Source organism: Protopterus annectens, chromosome 11.part0 (genome assembly GCF_019279795.1).
Source record: "Protopterus annectens isolate FY-2018-M chromosome 11.part0, PAN1.0, whole genome shotgun sequence".
Taxonomy (NCBI): domain Eukaryota; kingdom Metazoa; phylum Chordata; order Ceratodontiformes; family Protopteridae; genus Protopterus; species Protopterus annectens.
This window is the reverse complement of record NC_056745.1, coordinates 147,828,031-147,844,595: the sequence shown is the minus strand read 5'-3', so window position 1 is coordinate 147,844,595 and position 16,565 is coordinate 147,828,031. Positions and strand designations below refer to the sequence as shown.

Sequence of the window (16,565 nt, the reverse complement as noted above, 5' to 3'; positions counted from 1 at the left end):
ACTAAGCCGGCAACGACTGAACAAACACAGCTAAATGACAAACAGGTTAGTTTAAAGGAAAGACTGAAAAGTTTTGAATCTAAACTGAAAAAAATTGAGGTCTTTGCAAATAGAGAATGTTTATTTAAAAGAATATTTAAAACATGAAGAAATACCTAGAGAGTTGAGAATGTATAGTTTCCTTTTGGTGTAGTAAAAGGTTCTAAAGAATATTTTTGTTTAACTGATAAGTTCAACAGACATGGAAATGAACTACTCAAATTTATAGTAAAATTCAATAATGAGCATATCAAAATTCTTATAAAAGAGGTTACTAGTTTGGAACATTTTATCACAAATGATTTATTATTTTCTGAATTCGAGAATAATTCTGACAACATTTTCTTCTATGTTAATAAACATGTGGTACAGGTAACGAAGAGTTTACTCGAAAAAGTGTTTAAATTTGTTCCCAAATCTAAAGGAAACGTAGCTGACACAATGATTGAGTTAAAGTTATTTACCAGGACGCTGAACTTATCTTTCCTAAATAGAGACAGAGTAGCCCCCATGACAATAAATTCACTAAAGAAAAAGAGCACCTTTAACCCCCCACTATGTAAAGCTCTACAGACTTTTGAACAAGCTTGCAAAATGGATATCTATGTAGCATATAGTGATAATAAGAATTTTAGCAATTTAACCAAAGAAGAATATGGCTTACTTGAAGAGCTATCTACAGACAAATCAGTCAGGGGGGAGGTGATGATAGCAGCACATATTGACTATGTAGGCAAAATGATGAACACACTTTTAGACAAAACTAGGTATACCCCAGTTTCGAGAAATGAGATTAACATAGCTCACAAGAAAACTGATTTATTTTTAGAAAATGCCCTTTTGCAGGGATATATTAGACTCCCTGTTTTTTTTTTTTTTTTGATTAATAGGAACCTGTTGATTCCAGCGGCATTTGGTATCCCTAAAGTACACAAAAGTGTGGAGGACCCCCATGCAGGTTAATTGTAGCTGCACAGGGATCAAAGACATACTCCTTAGCTGTTTCCACAGAGAGGACGGTTAAGCAGGTATGCAATAAACATATGCATATTCTAAGAGATTCATGGGACTTCTTAGCTAAACTTGATGTCAACAGTTCCAAGGACTAAACTTATTTTTTGATGGTTGATGTTGTTGATGTTTTCTCTAGTATACCACATCAGGAAGGTTTGGAACTTTTTGAGGATACACCCCTAGAAACCAAATTGTTTCTTGTCGATGACACACTTCTTGGTAGACTTGAAGGAACTTGTACTAATCAACAATTTCCTATACCTTGAAGGTGAATATTTTAAACAGGTTAGCAGAGTGGCAATGGTAGCAGCGTGTGCTCCCACATTTGCAAACATAGTGATGTCAGAATGGGAGAAAAAAGCTATACTAGATTCCATCTCTTTCCCACTATGGTCTCACTATTTTCGATTTTTAGATTACCTGCTTTTTGTATGGAAAGAGAACCCCACTAAGATGGAGTCATTCCTGAACTACCTTCAGGGTACATCAACCTTCCTGAGGTTTACACATACTAAGAACATCGACAGTATAAACTATCTGGATATTCATTTTAGAATACTGAATGGTACTTACACAACTACGATCTACAGAAAGGACACATACTCCAACTTTTTTTTGCACTTTAACAGAGGGCATCCAAGTTACTGTAAAAGGAACTTGGTAAAGGGACAATTCATTCGAGCGGCTAGGATGAATTCTGATAAAACTTTGTTCAAAAAAGAACTGGACAAAAATGACATCCATGTTCTTAGAGAGGTGTTACCCACAGGAATTGTTAAGAACTTTCAGGGAGGAAGTGGTGAGTAAAAGACACACCAGACACCCATGTATACTGGGGAAGCTGGATTTACTAGAGAGTATAGGAAAGAGTAAAAACATGGATACCAAGAGTTTTCAAAATGTTATGGTGATCAGGTTCAATGAGGAGAACAGGGGCGTAAAGAATATAATTCTTAGGAATTGTGCCATTCTACAAACTAATGAAGATTTGTTCCAGCACATAGGAGAAACACCCACATTTACATACAAGGTTGACAAGAGCATCAAACAAGTGTTAGACAGGGACCCCAAACCCCATAAATATGGAACAACCAATGTGTTAGGTGTAGTTAATTGCCACCACATAGTCAACAAAGGTGAAATTGTTCTGAATGACAGCTTCAATAACAAAATCACTTTTGCAAGAGGAGACTGCAACACAAGTGGTGTGGTGTGCTTATCCCTGCGACCCTTGTTCATTTTATGTGGAGAAAACGGAGAGGAAATTTTCTAAAATAATTTATGAACATCTATATGACATAAGGAAATGCAATAACAACAATGCGGTGTACAAGCACACTTGTATATGTGAGGGCCACAGGAAGTTTGTTTTTGGAATTTTGGAAGTAGTTCCACTAGAAGCTAGAGGGGGGGGGGCTTGGGAAACAAAGAGAGAAAATAAGGAACTTCTATGGCAATTTAGATTAGATGCAATGCATAAACCAGGTTTAAATGAATATGTCACGATCAACCCTGTACTTAAAATGAGTGCTGCCAAACTAATATATCTTTTTACTATTTTTTAATTAATTTTGTTTATTGTAATACATGCATTTAAACAGAATTTTAAACAGAATTATTGTATAATAGGCACATGTTGAAATGTGGGTGCATTTACATGTCTTGTTGTTGATAATATAGGAATAATTTGGTTTTTATTAGGTTTTTGCTATGCTCCTATCATATTTGTTATGCTTACTTTGTCTCAGACAGTGATTTTGTTTTTCACGGATGGTAATATATGATGGACACTCATGGGTTAAAGAATTGACAGGAGGATGTAATGTGATTGGGTGATGCATGTTTTAAGTTGTATACAAGTCATGTGATTTTATATGGCACCAGGTTCTGATGAAGTCCTTGAGGGGACGAAAGCGCTTAACTTGTTGTTTTTCAAATAAATAATTGGAATACACTCTTGATCTGGACAGCATGTGGTTCTTCATGTTAACATACATATGAACAGGTAAAAGTATATGTCTAAATGTATTACACAGCTGATACTAGAGAAGTGGCAGGAAATGTCACTAGGGTTTAATGCACTATAGACTCTGTAGAGTCAGCAGACTCACTGATATGACACAAGCAGTTAGGATATGGGAATCCACCTCCACAAAGAGACCAGTCACTAGTGAAGCCCCGTAGGGATCAGTGCTGAGGCCTCTCCTTTTTTGGCATTTACTTCTCTAAAGTCACGGCAAATGTCAAGGGTCTCTGGCTGATCAAGTTTGCAGATGACTGTAAACAAGACATGATCATTAAAACCCATACAGTCACAAACACCCATCAACAGAGCCTGACACAGACACACAACTGGTGTCAAAGAAACAGAGTAAAACTCAACGTGAAAAAAATGCATTTTAATACTCTTTGGAAAGACTACCACCCCTGGAAATTGCCACATCGAAGATACAGCCCTAAAAGTTCACCCAGTGGTCAGGGATCTGGAAATGCATGCTGACAGTAACCTAATCTTTGACCACCACATATCTATTGTGGTGAAAAAATCATTCTACAATGCACAACTGAGAAATAAGAGCACGGCATCCAGGTCCAAGGAGGCCATTGTTCCATTGCACTTGGCTCTCATTAGATCAGTCATTGAGTACAATGTACCTGACCAGGCACTTGAAACAGCTTGAAAAACTACAGAGGTTCCTAACAAAAATAATACAAGGAGTAAACATTAAATTCTATGCGTACCATGTCAAAGCTCTATCCCTGTACTCTGTCCTATAGACTACTGCACAGTGATATGCGCCTAGCTTACAAGGCATCCTCTGTTCCCATACTGATGGATTTGTTGCACATCTGCAAAACAAACTGCATCAGAATTACCTGTTCTAAGGACGTACAAATCATCTGTGACATAAGACATGTTGGAGGGATAGGTATGTGTCTCAAAGATTACCCCTTCTCTGGAACAGGCTTTCTAACCATATTCAAATGTAACTTGGATCAATGGACAGGAAGTCATGAATTTTCCTTTGGTTTGGTGCCTACAGTGGACATAAAAAGTGTACACACCCCTGTTAAAATACTAGGTTTTTGTGATATAAAAAAATTAGACCACAATAAATAATTTCAAAACTTTTCTCACCTTTAATGTGACCTATAACCTGTACAATTAAATTGAAAAACAAACAAATCTGTTAGGGGAAAAATATAAAGAATAAAAAACGTACAATAAGCTGGTTGCATAAGTGTGTACACCCTTAAACTAATACTTTGTTGAAGCATCTTTTGATTTAATTACAGCATTCAGTCTTCTTGGGTACACACCTACCATCAATTAAAGAGACTCTAATCCCAAATAAAGTTCAGCTGTCCTAGTAGGATTTCCCTGACATTTACTCAGTTGCCGGCTACAGCAAAAGCTATGGTTCTCAGACAGCTTACAAAGTGTCAAAGGGATCTCATTGTTGAAAGGTATCAGTCAGGAGAAGGGTACAAAAAAATATCCACAGCATTGGATATACCATGGAACACAGTGAAGACAGGCATCAAAAAGTGGAAAAAATATGGAACAGTGATGTCGCAAAGAATGAAAAGACAAGATGAAAACTTGTCAGGGAGGCTGCCAAGAGACCTACAGCAACACTGAAGGAGCTGCAGGAATTTGTGGCAAGTACTGGTTGTGTACTACATGTGGCAACAATCTCCCGTATTCTCCATATGTCTGGACTATGGGGTAGGGTTGCAAGACGGAAGACTTTTCTTACACAGAAAAACATCCACGCCGAGCTAAAATTTGCAAAACAATGCATCAAGTCTCCCAAAAGCATGAGGGAACATGTGCTATGGTCTGATGAGACCAAGGTTCAACTTTTTGGCCATAATTCCAAAAGGTATGTTTGGTGCAAAAACAACACTTCACCTCACCAAAATAACACCATCCCCACGGTGAAGCATGGTGGTGGCAGGATCATGCTTTGTGGTTGCTTTTCTTCAGCTGGAGCTGGGGCTTTAGTCAAGGTGAAGGGAATTATGAATGGTTCCAAATACCAGTCACTTTTGGCCCAAAACCTTCAGGCATCTGCTAGAAAGATGAAGATGAAGAGAAATTTCACCTGTCAACATGACAATGATCTCAAGCATACATCCAAATAAACAAAAGAATGGCTTCACCAGAAGAAAATTAAAGTTTTGGAATGGCCCAGCCAGATCCCAGACTTAAAGCCAATAGAAAATCTGTGGGGTGACCTGAAGTGAGCTGTGCACAACAGAAGCCCTCACAATCTGACAGATTTGGAGCGCTTTTGCAAGGAAGAGTGGGCAAATATTGCCAAGTCAAGATGTGTCACACTGATAGACTCATACCCAAGAAGACTGAATGCTGTAATTAAATCAAAAGGTGCTTCAACAAAGTATTAGTTTAAGGGCATGCACACTTATGCAACCAGCTTATTGTACGTTTTTTTATTTTTTATATTTTTTTCCCCTAACAGATTTGTTTGTTTTTCAATTGAATTGTACAGCTTATAGGTCAAATTAAAGGTGGGAAAAGTTTTGAAATGATTTATTGTGGTCTCTTTTTTATATCACAAAAACCTGGCATTTTAACAGGGGTGTGTACACTTTTTATATCCACTGTATGTCCCTAATGGAAAGAGGCAGTCTGTGAACACTATATGTACAAGCCTATATTGTAACCATAACCTTCCTTTGGGTATTGACTCATTAGCCACATTTTGGTAAGCATGGCTATGCTTAAAATGTCTCTTGGGCTAATGCCTAGTAACCGCCTATGAACTGCTATATTGGAATTTATTAAACATGTTTCTCCTAATAAGAAATGCTGATCACAGAAAGGTATCAATAACATAATGAAATGAAGGACTTAAAAGGCTAGTTTACATAAAAATACAGAAAATAAATGCAAATTGTCACACTTAGAATTAATGCAAAAAACAGATCTATGAAAAGAAGCTTGAAGCTGCAGCTTTGACAAATTTAACTTAACATGATATTTTAGGTTCCATTCGGGTGTTTCAAAGTAGACCAAATCATCAGTCTAATGGATTGCTACTATATTTGCATATCAAAGATGCAAATGAAAAGTTACTGTCAGCCAGTAAGAGCAATACAGCAGCCATACTCTAACCCTTGCTAAAATCATACAGGCAAGAAGAAAGTTGTCTGTGGTTTTGCAAATGGTAAACAATCATGCTAATTATAAAGTCTTCCAGATACTTGTTTAAAATGGGGGCGGGGTGACAAATGTTTGTATCTAATAATGGATTTTCACAGGGCTATGGTTACACATAATGGGTAGCAATCTTTCATATTTTCAGTAATATTTCATTTCATGGTGACAGACTAAGCAGGAGTTGGTTCTGTGGCATACAGGGATATAATAACCATGACAGAAGTCCTAGTAGCCCAAGTTTGACTAGCAAGACTATGCTCTGGACAAATGAAAGGGGTAGGGGGTGAGCAAACAACTGTTGGCCTACCCTTCCAGTGGGGGTCAGGTGGGGGGGGGGGTGATGCAGGCTCACATGGAGAGTTCAAGGCCTGAGATCAGGCATGCTAAACAATGCCGATGAAATGCAACATGACCTAGTACATGGAGAGTCCTATCCAGTGTCTCAAGCATAGTATGATTTGCTGTGGCAGTATCCAAGCCAACTGAAAAAGAAAGTGGTGCAAGACAAACAAAAATTGAGCCACTATGGATAACACTGGATGATGGCCTACCACCACTCAGCTACTGCCCTAATCTGTAGCAGCTAAAGGGGAGCAAATGCATTGACGGGGGGGGGGGGGGTTAAAGGAACGAGTAGGAAGGACCTATAAAATAAACACTGGAGGTACAAAATCTGCCTGCATTTTAAATGAAGTGTAGATTCTAACATATTTGCTTTCACAGACTTGGCAGAAAACTGAAGACCCTGCAGGCCTCTGCATAAACAGCATTCAAAGTTCACTCAACTGACATTTGTATTTATTAATGAAGAGGAATTTGAACAGTGGTTTTAAATGGCTTCTGTACAGGTTAAAAGTGGAATGTAGTTCTACATCTAATGTACTGCGAATATACAAGCTCAACACCAGTGCAGTTGCAGTCACTTACCTCCATCCATTTCATAAACCACTGTACCGTAGGTAGCATCCATACACACTGGCTCTTTCTCTAGCCCTGTTGGCTTATATAAAGGCTCTGGAACTGAAGGCACCCAGTCTAAAAATTGAAGAGAAGGCAGTATTCACAAAGGATCATAGAGTAAAGTTTTTCTGTCTTAGATATGCAAGGGTATTATTCTTTTAAGTGCAATTACCAAAATCAGCTTTGCTCAGCTACTACAAAAAATACAACCGGAAAGTACTGATACCACTTATCACTGTATTACTTATAAATTATTTCTCCAATTGTGTGTCAAACTTTATCCTGTTTCTGCACCTCTTGGCTACCATACTCCAAGTAATAAGTAGTCATTTTTTCACCCTGATGTTTGCTTATCATTGTGGTTTTGCTACCAATTGTTACTCTGTCACGCCATGGCTGAGAGACAATTATATAAGCTGTCAAGTGAGTAGCCATTGAGGTATTAGCTTGAATGGTCCTAACCCAACTTCTAGTGGCTGCTGAAAGAACCTGCTTCACTGCAGGGGCATGTTATGCTCTTTCCATGGTGTGTGTGTGCACACAAACATATCCCCTGAGAGCTACTATCCCCATCTTTAGACTGCTAAACCCACACCCCCTGGTCCAATGGCCATTGTGAATACACATGCTCCACATGTATGGGAGCAACTGGATGACTGACACAACCAGCTCCCCTCCCTAGGATAGGCATGCTAGTGTGAATTGGTCACTCCTACTCTCCCTCAGACTAACTTTTCTATCACCAGAGGCACTAATCGTCCTCCGGTTGAGTTGTCCATAGCTAGGGCTTTGTCCCAATACACCACCGAGTTGGGGATTAAGTAATAAATCTTCTACTAAGTAATAAAGTCTTCCCTGCTAGATTTAACTACTGTGGGGTCCTAGATGTGTGCATGCCTTTAAATTCAATCTACCTAGTGGCTACTTTCACTAGAGTTAAACTGCAACAGTGTGCTGATGCCTGTTCACCGGACCTATCTACAAGCTGCCTCACAGTTTAACAGGACACTTTTAAAAGTTTCAGCTTTCTGGTGTCTTACAAGCACATTGTGTAGGTTTACATTTAAATATCTTTGTGTTACTGTAACTTTGTTCAATACTGGCAAAGACTCGCACTCTAGAACTTGCGCCCCCACTGCATTTTCCTTGCAGGACTTTAAATCTTTATTTGTACTTGGGTAATCTTGGGTCCCTGCTGACTCTCTCCCATTGACAGTGTTATCTGCTCTGAAATGAGTTTCTTGGCTCATGAGCTTCAAACCTTCCTCCATAGGCTCTCCTTGCATTTCATTGGCCCCCACACTGCCACTCTATTTGCCTGACCACTGACAGCAGATCAGAATTTTTTTTACCCTACTTGCATAGCTTGGAGCCAGCTTTTAAATCTAAAATCTTCCCTGCTAGATTTAACTAGTGTGGTGTCTTAGATGTGTGCATGCCTCTAAATGTAAGTACATTGTCTTCTTTCCTATTGCACAAAGTATCCGTTAAAAATACTACTGACTACATACTGTGTTCTGGATGCTGCTATTGGGAAATTTAGGCTCTTGTGTGTAAACTTTATCATTGTTTGTAAGTACCATATGGAATGCTGGCAGAACATTAATGCTATTCCACTTGAGCTTGTATTAAGTCTGGAGCTATACTTACCTGAGCATTACTGTAGGAAATTGTGAAATAAGAGAACTTTAGAACATTACAGTGTGGAAACACAGCTCTAGTCTATAGTTAGATACACTGTAAAGAATGCATGCAGCATTGGTGAAGTGGTGATAAGTTGAATAAGAAAGTGAAGCAACTGTCAGATAATTTTTATATAACTGTATCTGGTGGTTAAAAGAGCCTCGATTATTAAAGTATAACCACTTTGCTGCAAGATTTATGTGTAATTCTGATTAAGTACAACTGTTTTACTGCTAAGTACATGTTCATGCATGAATTGATCAATTATTGTAACAGGCAAAAACCTCTCAACTGCTCTAATCATTGTACTATTTTTTTAAGTACAAAAACAGAGTTTCCCCCTTCCTTATCTGCTCTATCCTGACCCTCTTTACTAAGCAACTGCAGCTTTATATGCTTATTTTCTGTTTTTGTTTTGCAGTCAGTCTACCTGGTGGCTACTTTCACTAGAGTTAAACTGCAACAGTGTGCTGATACCTGTTCACCAGACCTATCTGCAAACTGCCTCACAGTTTAACAGGACACTTTAAACGTTTCAGCTTTCCGGTGTCTTACAAGCAGCCTGTGTAGGTTTACATTTAAATATCTTTATGTTCCTGTAACTTTGTTCAATACTGCCAGAGACTCGCACTCTAAGACATGCACCCACCCCACTGCGTTGCTCCACCCTACACCGGGTCACTCCCCCTATCATCTATACTTTTTTCACTACCCTCCTCCCCATTACCTTTCAACCAACCAATGTCTCTCCCTGCGCTCTTCCTATACTTACTTTCATATTGTACTACCTTACTTTAATTGAACATAGGCTCAACCCACAACAACCATCTCCTACCTTTAACTTGCTTTAACTTCTCAACCCTCGTTTAACTCAGACTACTTTCCTATATCTCTCTCTCTCTACTCTTACCCAATTCTCCTGCCCCAACCTACTAAATTTCTCCATCATGACATTTCATATAAAACAAAAAAAAAAAAACACTCCTACTTCTGTTTCACCAAATTTCCTCCCTACTTGTCACTACTCTATTGAAGTCTGGTGACATCCACCCTAACTCTGGACACCCTTAATCTACCAAAACCACCCACTGCAACTCCTTTCCAAACTATAACTCCACCCTAACTAATAAGCAGCTCAAGCTTTATGCTCTAAATATTTGTAGCATTCTGAATAAAACTGCAGAATTACATGTATGGATAGACCTGCACTCCCCAGACCTCTTAATTCTCACAGAGACCTGGCTCAAACCACATAACTCAGATAATGAAATTCTCCTACCTGGCCATAACATACTAAGTCTGAATAGAATAGAAAAGGTGGAGGAGTAGCTATCCTTTACCCTGACCATCTCACAGTAACCTCGTCTAACATCTCTCTACCTCCCTTTTCCCCTGCTGAAATTCTGTCAGTAAACGTAATTCTCAATAAACACCTTACCTTAACTGTTGCCGCCATATACATACCTCCTGGTGATATCGCCCTCCTTGAACAAATACTATCCTGGTTCTCAGACAGCATTACAACAGAAACAACAGTCCTAGGGGATGTAAACATAAATTGGCATCCTTTAAAACAGACTATCATTGTCAAAATATAAATCTTTATGGCTTCACACAGGTCATATCAACTCTAACCCACCTAAATAAACTCTCAAACTTGCACTCAATTATTGACTGGATACTAGTATCTCATTCCAGTGAATACCATAAATCTGAATCACTATCTGACGCTCTTAGTGACCATTCTCCTATCAGAGTACTTAGATACACCTCCCACACTACTAGTACTTACAGATATAAAACTTTCTGTAAATTGACCAACTTCAACCCAGAATACTTAAATAGCCTCCTATCCTCCATTAACTAGTCTTCACTCTTTTCACTGCCTCGTAATGATGCTATCCTACACTTCAGTTCAACATTCTTAAATATTCTCAACACTCTCACCCCTCTTTGAACAAGAGTCAACTCTCAAATCTCCCCTTGGATTACCAGTACCACTCGTTTCCTCTATCCATGTCAGAGATCTAGCGTGGAAAAAATGGACTAAATCAAAATCTTCTTCAGACTTAGAAAAATAAAAAAAACATAGAAACAAAACTAAAAAAAATAATAGTATCTGATAAAAAACGCCTACTCACAATCCACCTCTAATCACAATAGTAACCCTAGGGACTTCTGGAAGTCAAGTTAACCACATCTTACATCCAGGTAACCCATCATTTCCCAACCTTGATCCTGACCTGTCTCCCACAGAAATAGTCACCCAGTTCAATTCCTTTTCATCAACACAATCAGTAAATTACTGCCTTCTAGCACCAGATCTCTTCCGAACTCCAACCTGGCTTCTAATTCATCTAGCCCTCATTCTGAAAAACACCCCATTCCCCAAAAAACACCTTTTCTCTTCAACCTGTATCAACTGCTTATATCAAAAAACTTCTTCAGAACATAATGCCATGCTCTCCATCTGCTGGCAACTTGCCACCATACTTCCTAAAAATAGCCACCTGTTCCATTTTATACTGCACATCTATTCTGATAAATCACTCACTGTCTGAATCTACTGTTCCATCTATCTGGAAAAAAATTCTATACTATCCCCATCCATAAAGGAGGAAAATCTACAGAGATTTCCAATTTTAGGCCTATAGCTATTCTCTCTTCACACTCAAAAATCATGAAAATGCATCCATGCACAATTATTATGCCACCTATTACTAGAAAACCTTTTAACACCCACTCAGCATGGTTTTCGACCGAACCATAGTACTTCCACCACTCGCATCGCTTTTACCAATTCAGTTGCGCAATCCAGAGAATAACAAGCTAGTCTCTTGTCAATTCCTGGACTTATCCAAGGCATTCAATACTGTGTCTCATCCTTTGCTCACTTCTAAACTAACAGAACTTAATCTGTCCCTATCCAATATCTCTTAGTTCAGCAGCTACCTGTCCAATAAGCAACAAACTGTTAGATGGCTTTCTACACTGTCCCCTCCTCTGCCAGTCACTACAGTTGTGCCCCAAGGCTCCATCTTAGGACCTCTTCTATTCAACATTTTTACTAACACAAGGCTCCATCTTAGGACCTCTTCTGTTCAACATTTTTACTAACAATCTTTTTAAATCCTGCCCAGACTCAAATCTCATCCAACATGCAGACGATTATACAGTCATCACCTCCTCTGATTATTTCTTAGACCTGCTTTCCAAAATCCACCAACTTTCACTAACCAATAATCAGCTACTACTCAATGCTAAGAAAACTAAACTACTTCTACTTCCGCCTAAATCACTCTCTCATAACACCTCAACCTTCACTATCACCTCATTAGACAACACCACCATCAATGTTGAATCCTATACCAAATTACTTGGGGTCATAATTGCTATCACCTGCTCTATCAACTGATTACTGATGTACATCCCAGAGTAAGTTAAGTGGGAAAAGGAGGGAGGTAAATACGAGTAGTGATGAAATTTAGTGAAAAAAGATATTAGGAGTTAGAGTTCTGTGGCTAGAATTAAGTATGAATTGAGAAGGTGCTATAGCCAAAGTGGTTAGAAAAACATTTTATATAGCCCACCTAATCATGAAGGGATTCACATCTAGATCAGGGGAGGTCATCGTGCCTCTTTACTCATCCCTCATCAGGCCCATAATTGAGTACAATGCCCCTTTTGGGATGTACCTTACCAGACACCTGCAGCAACTGGAAAGACCCCAAAAGTACCTCACCAAGAGGATCAAGGGGCTCAAACAGATGCCGTATGCTGCCCGGTTAAAGAAACTCCAGCTCTACTCAGTGGCATACCGCCTGCTCAGAGGCGATCTGTGCCTGACGTATAAAGCCATGTCCAACCCGGAATTAATGGACATGCTGCACCTCAGAAAATCCAAATCCCATCGAGCTACGCACCCGAGGGACTTAAACCTCAGCACTGAAATAAATAGGACATGCTGGAGGGACAGATTCATAACCCAGAGGCTCCCTTCACTCTGGAATAAAATCCCAATCCAGGTTAGGCAGAGTCCCTCATTGACTCTCTTCAAGAGGAATCTTGATGAGTGGATGGGAGATCGTAGGTTTATCCCGGGTATCACTTCTGTGTCACTGTTAGACAGAGGCACAGTATACTAACCTCGAAAAAGGGCATAGCAAAATTAATTTAAAATGGGTGGCGAAAGCCATACACACTCTGGCTAGGCTTATAAATGCCCTAGGGCAGATAACCTAGTATGAACCTATGAACATGCTGTTGCCTGTAAAAACTAAGATTTGATATACAGTAATTTCTGTACTCAGTCTTAAACTGAGTTAATTGTCATTTCTTCTCCTCTAAATGGTGAATTCCTTATGTATTGGAGATTATCATTTTGTGAAATTACTCCCCTTCAACTATTTAAATTTATTGGCCATCCTACTGTATTCCATTATATTAGAATACAAAAGTGACCACCCCCTTTCAATCTATCTTGTTGTTTTAAAATTAGTGACTCTCCACTTAAATGTAACTTTTTAGACAGGTAAAACTTAAGTTACATACTTTCACATCTAACTCCTCTAGTGCACATTGCAGTGTTTAGGATAAACCATTTTTTCATCTTACCTTTAAGCATCTATTGCAAGACCACCAGTTATTGGAGAGCCCACATTCTACCTCTCATTAGTCATCTTGAGATCAGTGCTTCTGTTTTCTCCTGGTGAGAGAAGGAGTGCAGTTACATTACTTCATGGAGACTGCTGATCACCAAAAAGCTTAATAACTGCTTAATAGGTGACGGCTTGGAATCTGTGCTTATATTCTGACCCTGGTGAGAATAGGAGCAGAGCGCATTGATTCCTGACTCTTTCTGGTTGGAGAGTGAGTGTCTGGGCTTAATGTACCTGATTGGTCTGGTTGCTATTCGAGGCATCTACCACAAAAAGGCTGCAAACCTGCAGACCCTTGCATCATCTGGGAACAAGATGGTGGATCACCAAACAGGCCATAGCCTGCTTCTCTACTTGGGATTGGTGCTGACATTTTGCTTCTGGTGAGAGAAGAAGCAAAGGAGTATTGTATCCCAACAGAGTGAAGCGGTCAGACCAGCATTAGAAGTAGCCAGGCAGTAGCCATTCAGTGACTCCCCTCTTTTCATCATTCTTGACAGGTAATTATTTATTTTCAGTAAATACTGCTTGATTTCTTCCTAACTACAGAATATCTGCCTAAATACTTCATCTTTAAATTTTCAGGGTCTACGAATTAGTTTCCCCTCAAATGTTTGGCAGTGCTCTGTACAGACTCAGACACCTTGAGTGACTTTTTTCCTGTAAAAGGAATATATAAGGAAATAGCTCCAGTACTTAGTAATAATGACCATCCCTCCTGGTATGTCTAAAGGTCAGTTCCCTGTATTTTCTCCTATTAACATGGTGAACTTGGGCATTCTGAGGCAGTGTAGCAACTGCCTCATGTACACAGACAACCCACAGACTTGTGAGAGATGCATTTACATATCCAAATTGGAAGCCATGCACTCTCAAGCCAAGACCGGAATACCTGGTCAAGAGGAGAAGGTCAACATATTATGCTCAACTTCTAAGAGACTTGATTGGATGCAATCATCTGCATTAGAAGCTGAAGTTAAGTGAAACTTGCAGTACTGTATTTTAGTCTTCTGTTGAGTACAAACTTGCAGTTTTAAAAGTACTGTATTTTCATTTTTTCTGTTTCCTAATTGTGTGTTTCATTGAACTGTGTGCTGTGTGTCTTTCCGCTATAAGAGGGGGTAGTGGTCTTATCACTTCTTTGTTATCTGATATTTAATAGCCTAGAGGGCTTCCTTTGTACTTTAAGTGCTAGCCACAAAGTTTGAGAAATCATTTTATGCTCAACTTCTGAGAGACTTGCTTGGATACAATCATCTGCATTAGAAGCTGAAGTTAAGTGAAACTTGCAGTAGTGCATTTTAGTCTTCTAAGTACAAACTTGCAGTTTTTAAAGTACTGTATTTAAATTTTTTCTGTTTCCTAATTGTGTGTTTCATTAAACAGTGTGCTGTGTATCTCTCTGCAGTTAGTTCCTCACCCGCCCTCCCTGTTCTTGTGTTGGTTTTAGTGTTGGTGGCTCTGGAATTGCCCGCCCCTCCTGTAAGTCAGTATTAGAACACTCCTCCTGGGTCCATCTCATTTGCTCACTTAACAGAGTACAGTGAGATCATATTCTGAGTCTAGTGTTCACTCTACTTAATACGAAGAGAAGATTTGAGAAGGTCAACCCACTTAGGTTTTTCCTTCCTCTCTCCTTGCACTTAAAAAAAAATTGCACTTTATTCATTTGTTTTTACTGTATTTGTGTTTCCTCCTACTTAATTTTGCTTTTCTTAATAGTACTCAGTTTTATTTATTCTGCATTTATTGCTGCTTGGTAGTAGCCTGATTAAATTGTAACTGTTATTCTAAGTCTTTTGGTTTAAGCACTTGGACTTCATACAGGTTGTTTTACATTAAGAAGGTTTGTGGTCTGCACTGTTGTGGCAGGACAGATAGCTTACATCCTTTTAAGCTGGGAATTAATGATTTCCCACCTTTCTAAGCTAGTATAGTCCAGTTTTCAGGTTAGTGCTAAATTCAGGGTTGTGTTACAAATCTCTGTGTTTGCCCATACATTCCTTGTTTAGAAGGAAGTTTCTCTGTTCACCTGTGAGAGAGGGGAACTTTGAGCAGCCTATCTGTCCATGGAGGAGTGGTTTCAGCCCAGAAATTAGTAGTTTATTGGCCATTTTGGGCTAATCTCTCTCTCTCTCTTTCATTTTCCTGCTATAAATACTGCATTTGTCTGGTTTTGCGTGCTGGGCAGTGCCGGTTAGCTAGGGTAAAACTATTCCCGGCTCCACAAAGTCTCCTCTTCAATTTTCCCCTTGGAACTTTCAACTTAAGCACTCAAGCCATTCATTTCTCAGCCCGGCATTTGCTCAAAACTCATAGCAAGCACTTATAAACCCTAACACTAGACCCTCCTGTACTGTACAAAAGGACAAGGCTCTCTATTCGACCTTACCAGCCATCCAGTAAAACAGTTCATTGTACCTATCCAGGCATGTCCAAAGGGCAGTTTCAGGTGTACTCTCCAGTCCATCTAGTGAATCTGGGCATTTTGAAGCAATGTTACAACTGCCTCATGTACACAGACAACCCTCTCCTCCTACCCCCAAACATTAACAGAGGTGAGAGATTCAATTATACAACCAAACTGGAGGGTAAGCTCTCTCAACCCAAGACTGGATCAGACAAAGAGGAGAAGGGAAATACTTGCATCACACCAGCCTCACATAGACCCATTAAACCAGCACCGGCAAAAAATACATAAATACATGAAAACATACTCGGAGGCTTTAAATAAAAATCTGCAAAAGCAACAGAGACCTCCAAAGCTAACATCCAAGCAACCTCCATCTCCCAACACAAACCATGAAACACATACCTCACAAAACCAGTGTGCCATGCAATCACAGCCCTTAAGGCAAAATAACATACCCAACATACTAGTAATAGGTGACTCTATAGTCAGGCACACTGACGTCCCACTCACTAGGCTGAATAAGGAGAAGGTTACTATTAGCTGCCTGTCAGGTGCCAGGATCCGCCAGATAACACAAGCACTCAGGTCACTCCAGAACAAATACAAATAT

At 39.4% G+C, this 16,565-nt stretch overlaps 1 protein-coding gene across 1 annotated transcript in view; it reads right to left on the bottom strand.

Annotated features, from left to right (window-relative positions):
* The window catches only part of AGBL3 (AGBL carboxypeptidase 3), a 1,419,881-nt gene that overhangs the window by 916,432 nt on the left and 486,884 nt on the right, over positions 1 to 16,565 (bottom strand). Inside the window, exon 5 of the mRNA XM_044087180.1 lies at positions 7,169 to 7,276. Coding sequence (XP_043943115.1) covers positions 7,169 to 7,276 — 108 coding nt within the window. The remainder of the gene's footprint in view (positions 1 to 7,168; positions 7,277 to 16,565) is intronic.